At 40.2% G+C, this 24,358-nt stretch overlaps 2 protein-coding genes across 2 annotated transcripts in view; one reads left to right on the plus strand and one right to left on the minus strand.

Annotated features, from left to right (window-relative positions):
* Positions 1-5,258: 5,258 nt before the first annotated feature.
* On the minus strand, positions 5,259-14,375 carry LOC113446672 (acylphosphatase-2-like). Its single transcript, XM_026716420.2, has 4 exons — positions 14,264-14,375; positions 12,491-12,507; positions 10,723-10,832; positions 5,259-5,850 (listed from the first exon to the last, which is right to left on the minus strand). Exons 1-4 carry the CDS (start codon positions 14,316-14,318, stop codon positions 5,736-5,738), a joined length of 297 nt encoding a protein of 98 aa, XP_026572205.1. The 5' UTR covers positions 14,319-14,375; the 3' UTR covers positions 5,259-5,735.
* The window catches only part of TOP6BL (TOP6B like initiator of meiotic double strand breaks), a 37,348-nt gene continuing 27,286 nt past the window's right edge, over positions 14,297-24,358 (plus strand). Inside the window, exons 1-3 of the mRNA XM_087914179.1 lie at positions 14,297-14,372; positions 17,351-17,510; positions 23,779-23,914. Of these exons, the coding sequence (XP_087770305.1) occupies positions 17,496-17,510; positions 23,779-23,914 (151 nt within the window). The 5' untranslated portion in view covers positions 14,297-14,372; positions 17,351-17,495. The remainder of the gene's footprint in view (positions 14,373-17,350; positions 17,511-23,778; positions 23,915-24,358) is intronic.

Below are 24,358 nucleotides of genomic sequence, written 5' to 3' on the forward strand. Positions count from 1 at the left end.
CATACTGTCGTTTCATTTTAGCTTAGTACGCTATAAAATTGCACTAATGGCATACAGTGAGTAGCACTGGACCTCTGCCGTATAAGTCTAAAGTAATGGTTCTACACCCTGGATCCCCTTTAAAATACCTCTCCCCATGACTTAATTCAAGATTTAAATCATAACATTTCTTCAATCCTTCATGCACCTCCTGTGACGGCATCATGCCCCCCCCCCCAGGGGTCTACGAATCACAAGTTGAGAACCACTGGTCTGAAGCAATACTCAAAGTAACCATTGGAAGATCTGAGGGGGGTCAATTTGGAAACAGACATTTTCCAAAGATGATACAGTAGAAATTTAAGGCCGATTTCTGCTTCATTGCCAAGAATGTTGTTAAGAAAATTAATAAAAGTACCAGCAGTATGTTAAGAGATGACCATATTTCAGGAAAGGTTGGAAGAGCATGGAAATGCAACCAGATCTCACCCAGGGGACACCCCTGCACCACACCCCAGATGTTTCGGGGAATAGTACCCCAGATCTCTCTCTTTCCCATTTGCTCAGTGGGACCACATTTTCATTTTAAATGTAAGGAATGTAGGCTTCACTCCAACCCTTCTAAAACATGACAGCAAGTGCCATGCTTATATGATTTCATTGGTTCTTTTTTTTTTTACTTTTGTGTTCATGTGCATGTACATTACTGTAGTCAACTTCACACAGCGTGCTAAGATTTCTTGATTTGGGGCTTAACATGTGATATGAACTCTTTCATTGTAGTTCATATGCATAGCTCATGTCTTAGTATGATATGAAATCCAGCCAGTAATGGCTTATTGAACAAATCATGGTTAAAACATGCATAATTTGTGAACCCATTCGTGGAATGAAAGGCTGGGTTTACATTTTGAGCAAAGGCACAGTGTGGGTTACTTGTTTGTAGCTTAGCCTGTTATACAAATCCAATCTTCAGGTTTTTGAACCATTAGGACTTCGTATGTTATAGAAAACCAACCAACTGAATAAATCTGGTTAAGCAAATTGTGACTGTGTGCTGTATACACAATTTATTTTGAAAACCAGAACTGAACAAAGATCAGAGCCTGTGCCCACCAAAATTAACATCTGATCACCTCAAGTTAACTTTGTGGCAACAGACAGATTAGGAATAGAGGATTTAGCATTGCTCCTAATGGTAAACAATCAGAAAGCAGAAAATTTTGCCACCTGCTGTAGGAAATTTTAAAAATCTACAGGTAGATTCTGATCTGTCTCCTGTTTCTGCTGTGAAACACACTGTGCTGGCAAAATAATTTATTTCCGTCATAAATCAAGTACCTGCTTGGTCTTTATGCCAAAGCTTTTTCTTGTACTTAATCCTGAAATAATCCGCACCTGAGGAGACTTGGGGGAAGTGGGGAAAAGGGAAATGCTTTGTTTTCCTTCTAGGCAAACATCTGTAAGCCAGGGCAAATTTTGTTTGATCCTGCTAAAATGCAGCCACTGCAGCTAAGAAGAGTCCATCATGTCCCGGCTGTTCAGAAAAGGCGGGTGGGAGAGGACCCCAATGGCTAAATATGGAGAAAAGATCACACTTGCACATGTACTCAAGTACAGAAGCAGCGACACACAGGAGGTCCCTGCTCCAGGCTCTGAAATGCACAGAGGTTAGCTTTTCTTTCCAAGAAAGAAGACCGGCGGCGACGTTGTTCTCGCTCCCAGCCCTGAAGGGCTAAGCAACCCAGGGCTTAAAATTTGAGCGGTTTTCCCCTTCGGTAAAACCCATTTTGACTGGAGCAGGGACAGATCCGGGAGAGGGTCTCTGTGCATGTGCAGGGAGCCCCAACGGGAAGCTGCAAGGGAGTGACGGTTCCCAGCAGCCCGATGGAAGAAAACCCAGCGTCCGCTTGAGGAGGGAGGGATAAGCTTCCAATAAATCTCCGCAGCTCCCTCCGCCTGGCTCTTTGCACTAAGAAAGGTAGAGAGGGGGCGGGCAGGCCCACGAAACCCACCCGGGAAACGGCCTAGAAGCCCCGAGCCCCACGCGACGGTCGCTGGCCAGGGCGTCCCCCGTTCAGGAACGCGCCTTCTTTTTCGCGCAGAGGACACCAAGCCAGCCGCCCAGAGAGCGCACGGGCTGAACCGGCCGCCTGGCCAGCCCACGCTGCGCCACCTCCCGTAGAGCAGCATCTCCTGCCTGCTGCCCGCTCTCCCCCCGCGCTGGAGGGACACCCCCCCCCCCGCGCGCGCATGTCACCCCCAAACCGCCCCCTGGCCCCTCCGAAGACCCGCAAAGCCACGGACCGCTCCTCGGCTAGCGAGACCTGCCCGTTTCCTCCACCTGGCTCCCCAAGATGCCGCATTGGAGAGCCCGCTGGCTCGGCCGCCTCCGGCCAAGGCCCCGAGCGGCACACGAGCTTTGCGGGAGCAGTTGGGCACTCTGACCCCGTCCCTTCCCGAGTCGCCGAGACAATAAGGCACAGCGTCCCCACCTTCCGCCACCAAATCGCGGCTCACTTCTCTCCGCCGCCGCCGCCGCCTCCTCCTCCTGCCACAGGCGCCCGGCGTCTCCTTCGGCTCAAGACGCGCCCGGTGCGCGCATCGCCGTCTCCCCTCTGCTGCTCCTCCGCCAGCATCACAGGTGGCGCCGGGAAGAGCCCGGGCGTGCCAGCAGGATGCTGCTGCTGCTGCTGCTGCTGCTGCTGCCGCCTTTCGCTGGAGGAGCCCCGCCAGCCCTGGCTGCGGATCGGACTGCCTAGCCCGGCTCGGTTTGACAAGAAGCCCCCGCCTCCCAGCCACGAAGCCGGATCAGCTATTGGGCACGGCCCCCGCCATTCACGCGGAGCCGCTGGGGCCAGGCTCACACGTGGCCAAAGCGCTTCTGGGGAGAGGGGAGACGGAGGGTCGTGGTCGCATTCGGCGAGATTTGGGGGGGGGGGGGTTTCTGGGCACCTTTCCGTTTAACCAAGCCGCTTGCACTGAAAACGTATTGACGCTGAACTTGGGGGTTTCGTTCACTTTACAAACCTTGTTTAATAAGGATCTTCCCACTTGAGTGGGGAGGGGGTGACTTTAGCTACGGTGTGAACCCTGCTAATTGTGGCTCATCCAATAAACCACATTTAAGCAACCATTACTTTGCACAGTGCCGTTGTGTTTGACCAATGAGTAGTAGAGAGAGACCCAGCCAGCCCCGTTGGATGGTTTGATGTGCAACCAAGTAATTGAGATGATTCAGTAAATCTGGTTGTTATCCCAAGGGGAAGGTATGTTCTGCAAACCCAGCCAGAGTATGCAAGGAGGGAGGGGGCTCAGCGATAAATAAGCTGTGGGTGCAAAAGATGCTGAGCTTTAATCTGTAGTGGTGCCATGTAAAATTCGTATCAGGTCTTGGAGAACCTCAGCATTGTAGGCTGTACAATCCGTGGCTGTAAGCCTGGTTTATATTGGATTGGAGTGGGGTACAAAACCCAGTTAATGTTGTAGCTTTTTTGGGTTTGTTTAATGAAGCCAAAGATTGATATAAGTATTTAAATTTAGATGAATTAGCATTCTTCTGTACTCCTATGGCAAGTTCCCAAGAAGGAAATAAGCCTGAGTGAAGTGAGTGGAAAGAAGGGCCCTTTTGATGGTTTAATTTCAGTGTCTTCTAGTTCTGTGGAAAATTACAAGTATCTTCCACATCTAGAGGTTTAAATGTCTATTAAAAATTACATATTTATTTCTACAGCATTCTGCCAACTCTGCCAAGATGCAAGTGTCACAATCCAAAACAGCAGAATGAGGCCCTTTCTTCGTAACCAAGGGAGAACAAAATTATATTGGAGGCACAATGATTAGAGGGCTGGTTTAGCAATTGGAGAAAACTGAGGCACTTAAAAAAGTGACACACGTCATTTCCTGCATTTAAAAAAATGCTATAACAAATCAGACATAGATTCCAGATACTGGGGACTAAAGACAAGGGTTGCATTTCATCTTACCTTACTGTCTTGTCTATGAGTATCCTTGGAGCCTCTAGTATTGAACAGCAGAGTTCTGAAATATGTGATTGGTGTATCTGATCAAGCAGAAAACAGTCTTGGTTTGCTGGTATCCCATTCATCAAAGATGTAGACTCTGAACAGATATTAAATTTTAAAGTTGCATCCAGTTTGGACAGAATTTTTAAAAGTTACAATGCCTGGTTGAATCCCATTTATATATAGTTGCTTTTCTTCCTCCCAAGCTGACATTTGCTATAAAGGATTTTGAATTCACTTTTCATCCTTTGCCTGTATAAGCATAGTCCTCTCTCCCATATTCCTGCACTGCATATGTGCCTATAAATTTGCTACCTTCAAAAGTAGAATGCAGTTCCTGTCAGTGCCAGTCAGACGTTTGTACTATAACCTGTTAGATTCAAGGGCTATTTCTTCAAGGAAAACCAACCACAGTTAAAGAAAGGTGGTGAAAGCATCCAATATAAACAATCTGAAATGAAGGTGATAAATACTACGCATGAACATTTGGGTTAGAAGGTTGGGACAAAGCAGAAAGAAAGCACCATTATACAAGTTTAAACCCACCCACCCCCATCCCAAAGCATCCAGTTCTCTCTGTTTTAAAAACCTACAGCAAGAACTACACCCACACCCCATCTTCAGACTTCAAAGAACACTTGGCATTCCATTTGCCTGTCATTTTCACAGTCTTGGCAGCTTCAAAGGTTTCTCTCCAAACCAGAAAAATCTGTTGTTTCATCCATAATGCTGAAGACCACAAAAGATTGAGCAAGAACAAGGAGTAGGAATAACCCAACAAACAGCTGTGAGAAGAAACTATTTTGCTGGGTCAAATTTTCTGCTAATAAATTTGAGTGTGGTGTTATTTCTTCTTTTTTTTTCCCCTTGACTATTCCATGTTCTAGAATTTATACTTTTAGCACATAGATATTGTGACTTATAAAAGAAGAAAAGCCTCTTTTGTAGTCTGAGAAAGTGGACAGATAATAATCAGAAGACTTTCACAAATGGACAATCTCTCTAGCTCAATTGCAGCAGAGAAAAAGACAAACCCACATTAATTATTGAAATACATGATGCAGCTAAGCCATAAGAGCTGCAGAACAGGCCACTGATATTACCAGTAATATATTATATTATTGCTTCTCTCAATCTTCCTACCTCCATTCTCCCGTGTTCATAGAGCTTCTCCAGAAACAAATACTATTTTTCTTCTCCAAAAAGCTTCTGCAGATATCTGAGCTTACCTAGTTTCCACTAAAAACAAGACAGTTTTGCTTTGCTTCAAAGATCATCTTTAATGAACTAATAGTTTTTGCTGGGTTTGGGGATTATTGATATTGAGAAGAAACAGAATGCTTCCAGGGAGCAAGTAGGAAACTTTTCTTTATATATTTGCTTAAAAGAAAACTGCCCAGTATGTTCATGAACACATTGGGAAAGAAAAGATTTAGGAGAACACATTCCCTTCCCGCTTTAAGTTCTTTCCCCTACTACCTTTTCACAAATTATAAGAAGGGAGGGGAGGGACAGTAGATACATTGTTTTAGCAGATGTTTAAGGGCAGTAGATGCTTTCCAGTTCACTAGCAGCATGGAAGAGTCAAGAATCTTGGAAGTGCCATAGGTGTAAAGCACACACTAATGTCAGTAGCAACCTGGTTGAGGGAAGGTGATACTTCCTTTGGAGTAGAAAAGGCCTCGTGGTACTTAGACATAGCCATATCCCATCTGGACCAGCCAACGGCCTTTAATATTTGGTGGTGAAGGACTGGAACTCCAGAGCGGTGATCGGCTTCTCGTTTGAGAACACGGCCTGATCAATGCGAGACATGGGGCTTCCGATGCTGCGTAGCCAGTTCTTCCTGGGTGGGGGGGAGAAGAAGAAGCAAAAATTAACAGTGCGGCTCCTTCTGCTCCTGCTTTACCCTGCACATTGCCAGAGTAGGAATGTGTCTATTCATAGACCCCAAAAGCTATCAGGTGCAATGTGCACATTTGTTGGAAGGCAAAGGCCCATATTTATTAGACATTTTATTACAGATTCACCATGAATCATTGAAAGGAAGTAAGTATACTGCCAAAAGTTACCAGAAGAACAAATGGCTCCAATTAAGTTGAAGACGTAAATAATGTTGCAGAAGGAAAGAAGTGGGGAGAAGATTGAAATATGCTTTCATTTGTGAAGATTTAAATAATTGTAATGGGATAAATTCCCACACAATTGGAAAAACAAGGGATCTCATAGACTTTTACAGAGATTGTTTTAACATTGGCTACCAAATATAAGCCCCCCCTTTGAGTTCAAATGTGTACATTACTCCATCTTAAGGGAAAATTAAGGGGTTAAGCTTTATCTATATTAAAAACTTTTTTTTCTGATATCTTTGGATGATTTTGGATCATACAGTGGTAGAATAGATGCCTAAGATATACAGGTAATTCTCAATTTATAACCACAATTGGGACTGGAACTTCCATTAGTAAGTGATGCATTTAAGAGTTGTGCTCAATTTTATGCCCTTTTTTTGCTGAAGTCATTAAGTGAATCCAGCTTTTCCCATTAACTTTTCTCATCAGAAGACAGCTGGAAAAGTTGCACATGGGGATTGCACGATTCTAGAAGATTTTTATGAATACATGACAGCATCAATTGTCAAGTGCATAACCTGTAATCGTGTGACTGCAGAGACACTTAGATGCTTAGAAGTACTACTCCAGAAGACTACCTGTACTTATCATTTTATAACCTGAGCCAAAAAAAGAACAAAATTGTTAGAATAAAACTTGTTAGAATAAAAGGTATTTCAAATTCAATTTCAAACCTATATTATGAGCCACCCAGAGTTGTGTTTTTTAAGATGGACACTCACACAAGTCTTTTAAATTAAATAAATAAATTTAAGCCGTGAAATCAACTGAATGTCATTGAGTCATTTGCTCCTTTGTCACCTGATTACTTTGTCTCTGTAATCTCATTTTGAGAACAAAAGAATAGATATGCTACATTTACTGATAGCACTAAACGTAATCATTGAAATAGGAAAAAAACAGGTTTATTCAATTTAAAATAACTTCCCCAAGAGTTCTGAATTTGTGGCAGCAAAATCAATATCTTGTAACATCTTACAGACTAAGTAAATACTGTATAATCAATTTTCATGGACTAATAGACTAATTGTCTTATAAAGTAGATGTATTCCACAAAAAATGTTTTGGCCCTTTGACTAAGATCACAAAATCACAAAACCCTTTCATCATTTTACCATTGCTAGTTTTTAGATTGTTTTCTGGGCTGAAGGTTGCTTTTTCACTGTGTTCATACAACATACTAGACCAGGAGAAAACTGAATTGTATAATTTAATATTGCAGGAACCTAGCTATTGGCTTGCATGAATGAGGTCGTCACACTAAGCTAGAATGTGGTTTATTCATTGGGTGTGCATAGCAATTATGCTTTTAACATTTTTAGATTTTATGCATAATATGCAAATCCCACCTTTCATGGCATGCTGGGCCCTGTATATTAAAGGGGCAAAATACAATCTAAATGTGATTTAATTTACATTTAATTAAAACTAAATTAAATACAGTCACCATGACCGCTCCCCATGTATTTTACAATAATTTACATTTGTAATTTGGCAGCAGCTGAGGGAAAGGCAAACACAGTGATCAGTTGGAAGGCCATACCCAATACCTGAGTGTATTTGAGCTGCAACCATCAAAAGTGAAATGGATATAACTGTTTGATTTTTAAACAAAAAATATAAAAGCACCCTACTGATATCAGCAGTCCACGCCTGTGAAATCTAAAGAAAAGTTCTAAGGATCATGTTATATAAAGAACCTATGAATGAGTTTTCCCACGTAACACAAGAAAACAACTTTCTGCACACTGCCCACACACAATACATTTGCCCAGCTGGTATTCCATTTCAAAAACTGAAATGCTGCCTATTTATTCCCACCCAATACTTAATTGCAAAAGAATGGTGAGAGTCACATGGATGGCTTTACACCTTTTTTATCCTGCACTGACTTGGGAGGAGAAAAGGGTAGGGGTAGAAGAAGAATGTACATTGAGGAATAGTGTTGCTATGGATTATCTCCTTCCTATTTATCCCTGATTCCTCAAAGCCAGGGATGGAGTATTGTGGTTGCCATGGAAATGGCCCCAATTTCCCCTTCCCCCCTGAGATATGAAGGTAGACAATATGTAGAGGAAGGTTGCTATGGCAACTGTCCCATTTTTTTTTTTGTTCATGCTCTCTCTTTTCCTTCAAGGTGATAGAAGATCTGGTTGCTATAGTAATTGCCTCTGGCTGTCATCTTTCTAAAGGTGACAAAGCACTGTTGCAAAAGTTGTTACACCAACACAACACAAAGCCTGCAGGTCACCCTAAGCTCAGATCCTGATTTCGCTCCCTTGCTCTTGCTTTCCTTCCAACCCCCATACAGAATCACCTCTGCTGTGGCTCAAAAATTCATAAAGCAATTTTCTTCATCTCCTTCTGGACCAGTTCTCTAATTGCATGCTGACCCAAGTCCTAGATTTAAGGGTGTCAATTCCCCCTGGAGGCAGAGTCTGGAGAGGTACCCTACATAGGCATTCTCAGTGGAAGCTGGGTGGAAAGGAAAGAAACCTATAAATTGCTGATAGGGGACTATCTTCAGATCACAATTGTGGATATTGTGATAATAGGCTCATTTCTACTATAGGTAGTTCCTGACTTTTGACCACAATTAGGATCACTAAGGGGGTTGTTAAGTGAGCTGCACCCAATTTTACATCCTTTTCTACCAGTTATTAAGTGAAGCACTGCAGTTGTTAAATGAATTATCAAGCACAGGAAATGCAGAGTTCAGGCAGTTTGGATGAATATACAGGTTTATTTTATGCTAAAGGTCTGTACAAGAATCTGGACTACTATCTATCAAAGCAAGTTGGCGATAGGTAAGTGTCAACGGAATTCAAGATGGGCCTGAAGGGACTCAAGACTGATGATGTGTTTGACCCCTGCCTCAGGCACAACTTGGCCATCTCCTACATGAATCATGTGGTCATTAAGTGAATTCAACTTTCCCCATTAATTTTAGGTGTCAGAAGCTGTCTGAGAAAGTTGCAAATGGCAAGCATGTGACCCCAGGACACAGCAACTGTTGTAAATACATGCAAAGTTGCCAAGTGTTTACATTTTGATCAAGTGACCATAGGGATGTTGCAAAAGTCATAAGTCAGAAGACTAATCTTAAGTCACTTTTTCAGTGCCTTTGTAACTTTGAACAATTGCTAAACAAATAATTGTAAGTTGAGGACTACCTGTAGGTTTTTTTTCTCCATGAGAGAACTAGAAGTCCATTCAGAAAGAGCAAACCTCTCACAGTTTTCAAGCCACATCCATAAGAAATACACCTCTTGTTAAAGGATATATACAAAAGTAAACCATGGCACATGATTCTAGAATACAAAGTTGGTTGATACTGCTTAATGTGGGACCTACTGTAATTAGAATCGGGCTTTTTAGCTTTCTCTTTCAGGATCAAGAACAAGAACGGTTGGAAATAGGACACTAGCCTTATGCTTTAACTTGGAGATTTTAATTTTTAAATAACAATAGAACAAACTCTGATCAAGAGAGGAACATAAATAACTTTACAATGTATTCAGCACCATGTGGATTACTACAGAAGTAGTTGCTTAGCTGTTTGATTAACAGCAACAGCCTAGTAGTTAGTACTAGCTTGGAAAGTCGACAATTAAGGCCTATGATGGAACATCTTTATCGCCAAAGATATTCTATCTTTGGCCAGCAAATGCAGGGGGAAAAAACCCAAATAATTCAAATTTCAATCTTGATGACTTGTACATGTAGTCCTTGACTTACAATAGTTCGTTTAGTGACCGTTCAAAGTTACAGTGGCACTGAAAAAAATGACTTGACCTTTCTTCACATTTATGACCATTGCAGCAGCCTCATGATCACATGATTTAGATTCAGATGCTTGATAACTTGTTCATATTTATGACAGTTGCAGTGTCCCAGGGTTATGTGATAATCTTTTGTGACCTTCCGACAAGCAGAATCTAATGGGAAGCAAAAACCACAGTGTTATTAATATAACAGCTGCAGTGATTCACTTAACAAATGTGGCAAGAAAAGTCGCAAAATGGGGCAAAACTCATTTTACAATTTTATCACTTAGCAACATATATTTTGGACTCAACTGTGGTCATAAGTTGAAGACTGCCTATACTGAATTTCGAAAAACACTCGATTTCCAAAATTGATCTTCAGTCCTGGCAATTTCAGGAGTCACGCGAAGTCCTTTTCCCCATCTCCAAACAATCTCTTCTGAGACACTTAAGCAGCCCCATCACCATTTTATTTATTATTTATTGGTTTAATTTATGTGCCACCCCCCTCTCACTGTTGAAGTGACTCTGGGCATCTTGCCAAATTATAAACAGGATAAATATTAAAACAAATTAGTAAGAATTAAATACAGACTAAAAACCAATGATGAACAGTACAAGGGTAGAGTGTCCTCTTTTATGCCATCAACCATCTCCAGTATAGCCACAACCATCAGAGCCACATTTTAAGGACCTTCCAGAAGGCCAAGAGGATGGGGTATCACCATACACCTTTGTTTTTTTATGTTCAGGCAATAATCACCGCCACTTGTTTCAGCAAAACCATTCCAACTGAAGGAGCCAGGTTTCCTTACTTACATAATCTCCACTTTCTCCTTTGGCCCCTGCACCTGTCCAGTCACAGTCCCACTGGCTGTATTCTTCACCCAGCCAACCAGTCCTAGTTTTCTCCCTTGCTCTTCGGTGTACTAACAGGAGGAGAAAACAAACAGATCATCATCAGGAAATTTCCCAAGGTATTCTGAAGTTATGTGCAGGTGGCCCTCAACTTACAACAGTTCATTTAGTGACTGTTCAAAGTTACAACAACAATGAAAAAAGTGATTTACAATGATTTTTCACACTTATAACCGTTGTGGCATCCCCATGGTCATGTGATCAAAATTCAGATGCTTGGCGATCGACTCATATTTATGATTGCAGTGTCCCAGGGTCATGTGATCACTTTCTGTGACCTTCTGACAAGCAAAGTCAATGGGGAAGCGAGGTTCACTTAACATCTGTGTTACTAATTTAACAACTGCAGTGATGCACTTAACAGCCGTGGCAAAGAACATCATAAAATGGGGGAAAATTCACAACAAATGTCTCATTTGGCAACTGAAATTTGGGGCTCAATTATGGTAGTAAGTTGAGGACCACCTATATACATTGCTTGGTATTTCTCCATTTGATGACACTAGCTAAGTGTGTAAACTGCCTTTATTGAGAAATGCTGGCTTCAAGGTTATATCAAAGCTTAATCAGTTATGTCTGATTGGAGATGACAATTTCAGACTGGCAATGCCTTTGGGTATTAAGGGAATGAAGGAACTGAAGAAAGGCAGCTTAGCAACCATAGCCTGGTTTTCATCCTGGAGCTTTGCTATATTTTCCTAAGGATTGCCTACATTTTCTGAGGTACATAATTCATATGGAGCTATCAGCTTGCTTGGATTTAGCAGGAAACCCGTTCTTGAGGTTTTCGAGACCATGACAAAACCAGCTGCAATAACATTTCTTTAAATTTTCCAGCAGATATTTTAAAGATGCAGATAAGCACCCAATTGATGCCAAGACATATGTAAATGTCCCAGACTTGTGCTGAGATTATTCAGTGTTATCTACATATGGGCTTGCTGTTGTATGTTCAGCCTGTCTTGTTCCTTTCATTCCGATCTTGCTTCCAAATCCCCAACCTCTGTTTATAGCTGATATGAGCAGCTTCTCTGCTATTGCTCCCATGATTCCAACCCTGCTCTAATATCCAGGAGTACAGACTTAAGGATTATACTTGAACAACAATGGTTTTCTTTATATGGTGCATGGTATGGTATTTGCCACTCTCAGAAAAGCCAGTACTGTACAGTTAAACTGTACAGTTAAAACAGAAACACACTTTCCCTCATTTTGCCATGATATACATCTATATCTATACATCTAAAACTCTCGTTTGTCTTATATAACCTTTAACTGGGCAAAACAGTATATCACAGGTGCCCAATTTTTGAACCAAGGTACTTCAAATGGGCTAATTTACAGAATGCACCCAAAATCTGGCACCCATAATTCCCATGAAATAGAAATTTGGTAAAATTTATAAAACATTTTATGACATAAAATCACCATAAAGCATTTTTCACATAATACAAAATGTCATAAAACATGTCTTATGGTCAACTCTTTATGTTCGTACTATACAGTTCAACATGGACTATTTTCAGGGCAGATACCTCTCTGAATACCTCCCTGAATTTTTAATTCCAATACATTAGAAGCACTGCCATTTTTGAAGGTATTATCTCTGAACTGATGACCCAATGGGTCATGAGTTATCTAGTAATATATTAGAAAAGATACAACTTACCTTTCTAAAGAAGACACCTAGAAAAGAGAACAGATACAGTAGATATCATTATAGCTACACATTAGTAAACAAATATCTATAGTACTCCTAAAGCAAGTGTCATAAGTAAGCCATTGGTCTCTTCCAATAGAGATTATAAACTGGAATGTCAGAAAACTAAAACACCAATAAAACCATTCACAAGATTGCCCAGTGGTTGGTAATTAAAATATTTAAAGCAAGGAGTCCAGTCTTTCTGTTTTGCTGGTCTCTCTGAATATCTCCCTAAATTTTTAAGAGCTTTTAATATTCTTAAAAATAATTCCATCATTTAAGATGCTGCATTTTTTAATAGTAATCTTTTCCAATCCATTCTGTCCAGATGGCCCACCACAACCCCTCACCAGTATGGGATCAATGGAGGTTATTGCACATCTTGAGGGTACCAAGATGCAAAGATGATCTTAAGACATCACCACCTTAAGATGACATAGGCACAACTAATCCAACTGAATTACAGCTTTCTTTGAATCATTTCTTGAAACCATGACTGTGCTTATGTGAATAAACCTTTCTTTCTTTTACTGCATCATAGGTTCATGTATGACAGAAGAAAGAACTTCTTGGTTTCCAATCTTGCAGAATCCAGCACTGTGGCATTTACAAACCCATTTACAATCCTGGTTTGTTTAGATATAATAAACCCTAATCCAGGTTAAACACCTTACTAAACCATCCCTACCTGATTTGTTTGCCTGTTCATAGAAGAGGTAAAGCAGGCTATGTGTTGCTCTCTTTTAATATTGTGGATAAGTAATCCAGAACTCAACTCAATATAACTGTTGTCTTCAGCCCTCCAAAAGATCTTGTTTTCTAATTTCTTTTTTTACAAACAGCCCACAGTCCTTTTTGTCTCCTGTGAGATTCCTTTACCTTTTCCCCTTTATTGCCATCATAGAAACTATATTCTTGATCAATTTTCTATTACAATTAGAATAATAAAAATTGAATTAATAAATAAAAAGTTGATTTTTTATGATAATACTGAACATTCTGTAGCATTACCACAAACCAACTAATAGCCAAGAATTGCAGAAGAGCTTTTCTGGCCTAGGATGTTACTTGCTTATATTTTTATTAACTCAATCATGAAATGATTCTGGATATCTGAACTTTAAGAAGCAAGCATCACAGATTCTAATTCCTAAGAACAGCCCTCTCTCCCCCCTCCCCAAGAAAGAACCCAACCCCACAATACAGCATAAATCTCAGAAGAGTTCTGCCCTCTTTTGATTCCTCATTTCTGGAGAATGGCAGCCAAAGCTATATGACTTCTTGAATGTCACACATCATGTTATTTTAAAAATAGATTATGGGGAGCTGTGTATGTTCAATTTAAAAGAGGTTGAAGCAAAGATGCTCAGCCTCCCTCCCTGAAATGGCCCAGTTCTCAGTATTGCAGAGAAACAGCCTCTCATTCTATGATATGTAGATTCATCACTAAAATTAAGTTAATGCTCCCAATTAACTTCTTCATACATTCCCCCTGAGTACTGTCTTAAATTAAGTTCCTTTAGAGTCTTTGCAGAGAGCTTTTCAAGCAATCCCAGACTATCTTACTGCAATTAGAACTGAAGCAAGATTCTGCAGTTGGAGAAGCAGACTGCAGGCATCTTATTTCAAGGACTGTACTATTTGCAGAGCAATCCGCTGGAAAGCCAAGCAACCGTATCAGTACACAAAAATCCCGTAGCAAGAATAATACCAAAGGGAGGAAATAAAATCTAGACTCACCTTGGACTTCCCCATAAATCTCATAGTCGATTGCCCAGAGCTCGGAAGAAGCCATTGTCCGGTCCAAGTCACGGGAGCTGACAGCAGCTTCCAAAGAGACTGAGAGGGGGTATGTATGTGTGCTATCTGATCTACTTTACACTGCGGTTTGACCAGTCTGCATTACTAAATTCAGCAGTAGGATGGAAAGCAATGTGTGGCCCACCTGGAACAAGGAACAGGAAGAAATGTGTTTTGTTATTCAGACATAGTTAACTGTGTGCTAAATCATCTACTTTGTATGCAGAAAGACATTTCCAATGTCTCCAAGGAGTGATGGGGAACCTCCTGGCAGAAACCCTGGAGGATGATTATCAGTCTGTATCAGTGCTAGTTTAGATACAGCAAGGCAAGCCAATATCTCTTTTTAAACCCACCTTCACAATAACTGTTTTGTAGGGAGACAGCAAAAAGCTGATTTACATTAATAACTGCAAGGAAACTTGCTCTCATCTTATATTTTAGCAATTGATTGCTATACCTCTGGGCTGGAAAAGGACACCTCCATGTTAATATTTTATACAAGATCTAGGAATGAGATTTCTAAAAAATGTTTACAAATGCCAACAAGGCTATTCTCCGACTCTTCCTCTCCATCTTCCTATTTTTTTTGTAAGTATGAGAATTTATAAGAGGAAGAAGGATAAATAGTTGCAGACATTCTTTTAGTTACATGGTATACAGCCCATGGTACATTCAACAAAAACAAAATGTGCACGCATTTGTTAAAGAACTGTGCCAATCTCAGCCCCCATGAACATGCGTGGGCCTCGCACTGAGAACTGCCAACTCAAAATGTCAGATTAGAGAGATTCAGGATCTGTTCTAAGTGTTTGAAATAAGATGTATTTCCTCCTATTCCGTGTGTTGATGTTAGATCAATGGATTGTCTTTTTTTTTCCTGTTCAAGCATTTTAGGTCATGCTCTGATAGTCCAAGTACATTTCTGAGGAGCTTTATACCACTCAAATAATAGTCTATTGGTCTAAAATTTTAAGAAATCTTATGGCCATAGAGGTCAATTATCCCAGTATCACTAATATCTTTCAATGGGGACGTTTGTAGCTATACAAATGCGATATTTAAAAATGTTGTCGTATTTATTTATTTAAATTCACCATAGCTTGCTTTCTTGAATGGTATGGAGAATTTTAAAAAAGTAAAAATAAATCATCACAAACTTGGACTGGCACTGGAAACAGCAGAACCTAACTGTTTGGAAGTGGGGATCACATGACCCCAGGATATTGCAACTGTTGTAGGCACACAATTTGTTCATGAGTCTGTGGGGATGCTGTAGCAGTCATAAGTGCAAGGACCTATACTAAGTAACTTTTTTTCAGTGCTGTTGTAATGGTCGCTAAACATGAGGACAACTTACACAGACAAGTTTGAAAAGGCATATTTAGATGCATTTTAATTTCTAGTGAATTAAAATAAATATAAATTATAAGGCTATTAGTGTATTTTTTTTCTTAAAGGAACTTATTAGTCTCATCAGTGTCAAACTTGGGGCGTCACATTGCCATCACGTGACATTGCGCGGTGTTTTTTCCCTTTGCAGAGCTAGGGTGGGTGTGGCCTGCATGTGACGCATCAAGCCTACGGACTGCCAGTTGACACCCCTGGTCTAGTTGCTAGCTTGGTAATGGAAGGAACTTGTTCTGGTTTCCATTCTCACTTTTTGTATGCTTTGCTATAGTGTATTGGTTTCTTTCTTAAAGCGTAACACTAAATTAACAGCATCAGAATGAGCAAAATAAATCTTTGCATCATTTGGTCCTCACATGTATGACCGTTGCAGCATTCCCACGGTCACATGATCAAAATTCAGGTGCCTGGCAACCACCACGTTTACCACAATTGCAGCATTCTAGACTCGTGTCATCCATCGTTTGTGACCTTCCCAGATAAAACCAAGAGGGGAAGCTGGATTTTGCTTAATAAGTGTTGATTCACTTAAGAACTGCAGTGATTCACTTAGCAACCATGGCATAAAACGCTGTAAATTTGAGCATGTCTCACTTAAGAACCACCTTGCTTAGAAATGGAAATTCTGGTCCCAATTGTTGTTGTAAGTTGAGTCTACCTGTATTTATATAACATGAGGGAGTAAAAGAGAATGGCAGTTAAGAAATATGAAATATAAACAAACAAACACACATGCAGTCCCCAATAGGTAATGTTAAAAACTGCAGTGATTTGCTTAATTTGGGATGCAATGGAAAGTGTTGCTTGTCCCCTATAAAGCCCTCCATGGCCCATGGCCTGGTAATTTGAGGGTTATGGTCTGTGTCCTGAGCCATTTGCCCATCTTGTGCCATCCGAGTTGGCACATTTCAGAACCTCTCAATCAAGCAGTGCTACCTGACTGGAGCCAGGAATGGACCTTCTCAGTCATGACCTCTGTCCTCGGGCGCCCTTTCCTCCCCAAGACTGAAATCCCCCCCCACCCCGCCCCCCCCGCTTATGCACCCTTCAAAAGATCCTGGGGTTCGGATGGGGCTATGGGCTTCCCCAGGGAAAGATTTGGCCCTGTGGTAAGATAGGCAGCCGATAATAATTGCATTGGTGTGCTGATAACCAGTGACAATTTCTTTATGCGTCTAATCATATTTGGCCAATAACCTATTCTATTCTATTTCTATTGTATTTGATTCCATTCCATTCATTAGAATTTATCAAACAAGAATTTAAAAAAATACAATGACAGGGACAACAGGCACGTTATTCTATTCCTCCATATTCTATAACTGTACTAATATTTTTTACTCTATATTCTATTTTATATTTTACTCTATATTCTGTTCTATATATTCCATTCTATTCTATATTTTACTCCATATTCTGTTAGTATTACTATATTTTATTCTGTACTCTTTTCTATTCCTCTACATTCTATTGATCTATTCTACTCTATATTCTGTTCTTCTGTTCTACTTTATATTCCACTCTATTCTATATTTTAGTCTACATTCTATTATATTCCTGTGTTTTACTCTATATTCTATTCTATTCTATTCATAAACGTTATGCTTCCTTCCTCAGATAGCTGCTTGGTGGGGTCTGTTTCGAGGATTTGTTTAAGCTAATTTCCCCTCAGCCTGAGCCTTTCCAGAAATGGGGCAGCTTCAGAGAATAACAATAAGAATGATAAGAAAAAGTACAGCGGGCTGAAAAAAAGGGGGTCTGGATGTCACCATTCCCGGTAACTTCGTTTTTTTGTTTTGCTGTTAATCTACCGTTGAGGAATGGAGGGGGGGGAAATAAAGGGGGGAAAAAATAACGGAGCTCAAAGAAAAGAAGCCGTAAGACTCCAACTGAGGGAAGCGATGCGAGATTTAGCGGGAAGACGAGTCCGCGCGTGCGCGTGCGCGTGCCGGGGCGCGTGGGGCGCGCTAAGAGAGGACGGGAAGAGAAAGGGAGGGCGCGCGGGCGCGCTCACCCCCCCCCCCCGACCCCGCCCCATCCCGAGGCGGAGCTGGGCGGGAAAAGGAAGCCGAGCCATGAAGGGGAAGGCGGCCTCGGGCGTGCGGATGGTGCGCGCGCCTGTGAGGGGGGCGCGGGCGCGCACAGATATTATTAGTGACACGCATATGCCTGTTTTTAGACACAATGACACGCACACATCGATACCATATATGGATTTATATATAAAATTACACATAGATATAGACACGTGCACTCCCACTCATATATTATGCACCCTCATACATATATAGACATACACGTACATGCACACGTTTGCATATTTATGTATATATAAACATGTTTATCACGTACCAGGTACATATAATATACATGTACTATATACATATTTGTAATATATTCAGGATATTTTTCTGTAGGTATTTAAAATGGACTGATTAATATACGTATGTAATATATATGTATATACATATATGTGTGTATGTGTATAGCATATATATGTACATGCGCATGTTATGGATATGTATATACTGTATTTTTCTTTTGAGAGCAGGCATCAGTATTTCATTTTTTAATGTATTTCATTTTTTTAACTTCACAGAATAAAGTCATAATAAAAAGTTATACATACTAGCATACGTTACACTCACATATAGGCATACACACACACACACGTACATACCAATGTACTCACACTAACACATTTAAACATTTACACACAAATGATACTCACGCACATGTTTGTAGATTAGTTAACAAACTTTAGGATGAAAATCACACTTTGCCTTTTGCCCCCTTTAGCTTGACTTGCTTTAAGCAAGAGTTTGTGCTATATTTGAAGTTGAACTTTTTGTTTGAATTTCAGCCAACTAACCTAGTTATTGAGCCAGGTATCTCTGTGGTAGCATTTGAAGTAGGCCAATGCTTCCCCAAGTTTATCCTCAAAAACCCCTAACACCTTGGCAGGTATTCTATAAATAATCCAAATGGATTACAATCCAATATCACTCCTACTGATTTAAAACGCATGCTGGCAAATGTGCGGTCCGGTTTGGTGCTGGATCCAGTCTAGATTTTTACAAAAGAATCATTGGCCACAGTGTAATTTCACGAGTACATATTGGCTGGATTCAGCAAGGATAATAAGGATGCATACTTTGTGGTTCAGAATATCGTGGAAACACAGACAGTGTATTTGCAAGCTATCACATTAAGCAAACATATAATTTGCCTCTTGGGCCCCATAAATTTTAATGAACAATTTTATTGTATTTTCTTATTATTTATTATTATTTCCCCTTCTTAGTTACAAAGTCTGCTTGTGTATGTTTTTATAGCAAAGTTTATATCAATGTATGATGTGATAAGATTTGTTTTGCAGCTGGCTTGTTAACAGTCCTCAGCTTCTGACTATTTGCTTAGTGACTGTTTGAGGTTACAGCAGTGCTGAAAAAAAGGACTTAAGACTGGTTCTTGAACTTACGGCTATCGTATTGTATCTACAGTCATATAATTGTGACTTGGGCACTTGGCAACTGGTAGGTATTTACAATTGTTGCAACCTTCCCAGACAGCTTCCAACAAGCAAAGTCAGTGGGGAAAGCTGGATTCATTTAATATATGGAGATTCTCAATCATCCAGGTTGTGGTTGTCCCAAAGGTGCTTTTTCAAGAGGCAACTGGACTTTCTGGGATCTTTTTTGAAGACGTTTCATTTCGCATCCAAGAAGCTTTCTCCAATCTGACTGAATGGTGGAGAATAGAAGGATTTATATTCCTTGCAGACAGCTGGTCGTTTGCATTCTTTTAGAGGGTCACTGAGATCACTTGGAGGTTTATCTGTGTCCTCGTGGTCACCTGAGTAGTTTCAGCAGTTCCAAGAAGGCTCAACACCCAATTGCACTACCCAGGTGACCCTGGGGACAGAGACAAACCTCCAAGTGGACACAGATATACCTCCAACTGTCTGCAAGGAATTCCATTCCCCTCCATCTAGATTCTAGTCAGAGCTGAAGAAGCTTCTTGTTTGAGAAGCAAAGCATCTTCAAAGAATAAGAAAAAAGTCCAGTTGCCTCTTGAAAAAGTACCTTTGGATTCATTTAACCACTGCAGCGAAAAAGGTGGTTAAATCAGGTACGTGTCAGCTTTGGAATTGTTATCAAAAGCTGCCACATAGCTGCGGAGAAATGGAGGGGGCTGATACTATTTGAGTAGCTTTCAGTAGACAAAATAAATTCTTTAGTAATTCAGGGTAATCTTTGAAACGCTGACAGTATGGTCACATGATAACTCACGTAACAACCTTATCCTCTAGCAATGAACATTCCTGCCCCAAATGTGGTTATAAACCAAGGACTAGTACTAATTAGTAATATAAATTAGTGTGCATATAATTTGTTCCTGCCTTTATTGTATTCACAAATAACTCAAGGTGGAGAACACATCCAACACACCTTCTTCCTTTTATTTACCCCACAACAACAATGCTGTAAGGTGGGTTGGCCTGAGAGAGAGGATGATTGTCCAAAGTAACCCAGCTGGCTTTCATAGCTATGCCCGAACTTGAACTCACTGTCTCTTGCTTTCTAGCCTGGTGCCTTATTAGACCAAATGAGCTGGATGCCCTTGTGTTTTCAATTCACTCTGGAGTGATTGGTACAGTATGATGGGCCGGTAATAATAATAATAATAATAATAATAACAACAACAACAACAAACAAACAACAACAATAACAATAATATTATGAAGCAGCCCCAGTGGTCTTCAGCTTCAGTAACCAATTCTGACATACTGAAAGTATTTTTGCTAGAGGTGGATTCTTCTCTTCCTTTAGAAAGCAGATGGCCAGCATAAGCAAATTAAGAATAACATTACTTCTCTTGATTAATTATATGATCAAAGGCAAACAGAAGATAATAACTCCTGGGTTGCAGACTATTTCTTCTGTTTAGATGTTGGGAAACCAGACACACAATTTGCAAGCTGTAGCTAGCTATCCTTTGGTCATGTCAGGCAGTCTGGAACTAAAGTGTTTATTTTTGTGTGTGCACCCAAACCAGTTCCACATCTTTCAAAACATCTGGATAATGTAAAGATAGAATTCTTGGTGCCGTACGTCTTATTTTAATAGTGGAACAGCCTATCCCAGATTTTGACCTCTTTATTCATCTTAAAAGTTCTGAAAATAGAAACAGTCTGGGGATGCCTTCACAGAATGTCACAAGACCCATTCTTCCCTCCTAAGGAACAAAACAACCAGGATTTTATTTAATAAGACAAGGAAGAAACTTGTAGCTTACAGGAAAGTTTGAGATCCTTGTTTCCTTTTGCTTAAAAATAAACTACCATAAATTTTCCAGTAGCCAAGAATCACAGCCATACAAATACAGTACTAGAATTAGTAGGTCAATATCCTAACTTAATTTAAGAAAGCTCCACAGATAAAGTCAGGGTAAAAGGTATTGATATTAATCATAACAAAGATTGGAGACCAAAATCTCTTCCTACTCTGGAGCTACACCCCTTATCAGTGTTAACCATTATAAATAATAATAATAATCAGGAATAATAAGAGGTATTGAGGATATGGATTCCAGACCAGCTGTACAGCTGCATCTTTATGTTGCTAAGCGAGGTATTTGTTAAGTGAGTTTTGCCCCATTTTACAACCTTATACACCACATTATAAAAAAGATGTTGAGATTCTAGAAAAAGCACAGAGAAGAGCAACCAGGATGATTAGGGGACTGGAGACTGAAACATATGAAGAACGGTTACAGGAACTGGGCATGGCTAGTGTAGTGAAGAGAAGGACCAGGGGAGACAGGAGAGCATCTTCCAATATTTGAGGGGCTGCCAGAGAGAGGAGGGGGTCAAGTTATTCTCTGAAGCCCCCGAAGGCCAGACAAGGAACAATGGTTGGAAACTGAACAAGGAGAGATTCAACCTGGAAATGAGAAACTTTCTGACAGGGAAAACAATCAACCCATGGAACAGAAGTTGCCTTCAGAAACTGTGGGAGCTTCATCCCTGGAGGCTTTCAAGAAGAGACTGGACTGCCATCTGTCAGAAATGGGGTAGGGTCTCCCGCTTGGGTGCGGGTTTGGACTAGGTGACGTATAAGGCCCCTTCCAACTCTGATTATCTGTTATCTTTCTTGACACAAATGTTAAACGAATCATTACAGTTAAGTTAATTACATGGTTGTTAAAGTGAATGTGGTTTACTCATTGATTTTGCTTGTCAGAAGGTCACAAAAAGGTAATTACATGTTCCCAGGACCGTCATAAATGTGAGTCAGTTGCCAAGTGTTTGAATTTTGATCACATGGTCATGGGGATGCTTCAACAGTTTTAGGTGTGAAAAAAAATGTTCATAAGTCAATTTTTTCAGTGATGTTGTAACTTTGAACAGTCAGTAAATGAACTGTTGGTGATCATATGATCCTGGAATGCTATAACCATCATAAATCCAAGCTGGGCTAAAATTTTGATTATGTGAATGGAGGGACCCTGTGATGGTCATAAGTGTGAGGATAGACATAAATCAATTTTATTAGTGCCATCATAACTTTGAACAGTCACTAAATGAATGGTTGTAAGTCAAGGAATACCTCTATGAAGAAAAAGGTAATTGAACTTCCCCAAAACTTCTCTAGTTTGTTTCCATTATCCAATAAATTAAATTTAAGGGGGCATCCATAACATCCTTTCATTCCTGCTAAAAAGAAATCAAAACATGGTATGACAGTAAATTTAGGCATTATGATAATTTCCTACCTGAAGCGACATTTTTGTGAAACAGAAAACAGTGTTGCTATGATTGCAAGGAGAGACTTTAATTCATATTTTACTTCCTTTGTGCTTGTCCTTGTGTTTTTCACAAACATTCTTTATTTCCTATTATTTATTAAACATTCTATAGGGTTTACTTCCTTTGTTTGCCACTTTCCATTTTCCTGCATAAGATTAAGAACATCTTATAATTCAATGGTTTTAAGGAAGCAAACCAACCTAGTAAACCTCCCTCAGTAATAATTCTGTAAGAGGAAGGAGCTAGATGGAGACAGACTGAATTTAAAAACAGCTAAGCAGTAACAAATAATGTTTTTCTCATCTTTTACAACAAAGCCATATTTGGGAAATCAGTTAGAAATTTGCTAGTTGGCTAGTATACTACGCAAAATGAAATCACGAAGGTAAAAGGAAAAACAATAGTTGAATAAATCCAAAATTGTAGAGTTGATTTAAGATTGGAACACTGAAAAATGTTACAGGAAGAGTAACCAAACACCAGCAAAACTGATGCCTTCATTTATTGTTCAACTTCTAGCATCACCCGTCCGTTTTATACCACCGGGCCTCCCATTTCAACAATAGTTATAGTTTTAGTTTTGAGGCTCAAATCTTCTCTCTATATAAAAGCAAAATATCACTCAGGCATCATTACAAAATCTCCACAACTGTAAAACGTACAAACTTGAAATTTGGCCCATATGTTCCTCTTGGCTTCTAGGTGCTCACTAAGAAAGGATTTTTCAAAATGACCATCAGAGCATTAGTATTTCCTATGTTATTATTATTATTCAAACACTCTGATGCTAAGGAGTTCTACTCCCCCTCCCCTCCTGAAAAGAAATCTCTTCCAAATGCAAAACACAACAGAGGAGTGGAGTTCCAGTTTCAGTTCCAGTTTCACAGCCCCAGGCAGCTTTAGGACAGAACAGTTGAGCTAAGCCACGCCCAGGCTCCTTGCTGTCCCCTTCTTGCTCACATAGCAAATACTCTTTCAGTTTCCAAACAGCTCTCAACTCTCTCACACATTGACAGGACGCTAGCCAGATGAATATCGATGGATGCTGGTAGGCAGAGGCAGAATTTTCCCCCCTTACTTTCCTCCCCAAAAACTAAGCCCAACCACACAGTTTCATAGCGAAGCACAGGTATCGAGCTAGTGAAGACATAAAGAACACTGTTGTTTCTCAAGCCAGAATATGTTGTTCATAAATTTTGCCTGCTAATTTACCAAGTCCTTTCTTTCCTTTCAGGTTTTAGAATTTCTAATCATACAACTTCAGGGTGAACAGTCAGAAAGATCTTCCATGCTCGAAGGAACAATTGTGATTTCTTTGAACATTCAAGATTCTCCCCAGCGTGTGAACCAGTCGTACTGTGCTGCAATTAGTGCGTATGATTCAGATTTATATTTCTTTCAGAATGGTTATTTTTTAAGAAAATAGAAGAGAAGAGAATAGCATTTTTTATTGGCCAAGTGTGGTTGGACACACAAGGAATTTGTCTTGGTGCAAATGCTCTCAGTATACAGAAGCTAGGCAAAGCAACTAAGAATGACCCTCCTCCTTTCAGGTGGCATTTTAAATTTACAGGTAGTCCTTGACTTAACAATCAAAGTTTAGTGACCATTTTAAGTTTCAAAAGCACTGAGCAAAGTGTCTTATGTTATGACCATTTTTCACACTTACGACTGTTGCAGCATCCCCATGGTTACGTGTTCAGAATTCAGGCACTTGGCAACTGGCATGTATTTATGGCAATTGCCCTGTCCCAAGGTCACGTGATCACCATTTGTAACCGTCCCAGCCAACTTCCAAAAAACAAAGTCAATAG

Source organism: Pseudonaja textilis, chromosome 16 (genome assembly GCF_049901715.1).
Source record: "Pseudonaja textilis isolate UNSWEBS1 chromosome 16, rPseTex1.2, whole genome shotgun sequence".
NCBI classification, from domain to species: Eukaryota; Metazoa; Chordata; class Lepidosauria; order Squamata; family Elapidae; genus Pseudonaja; species Pseudonaja textilis.

What these genes read in the sequence shown, in the direction of transcription:
- LOC113446672 (XM_026716420.2), bottom strand. Translation starts at nt 14,318, where the DNA reads ATGGCTTCTTCCGAGCTCTGGGCAATCGACTATGAGATTTATGGGGAA. An exon ending in AAGGAGAAAGTGGAGATTAT is followed by an intron (nt 5,851 to 10,722) that starts GTAAGTAAGGAA and finishes CCCCCCACCCAG; the next exon opens with GAAGAACTGGCTACGCAGCA.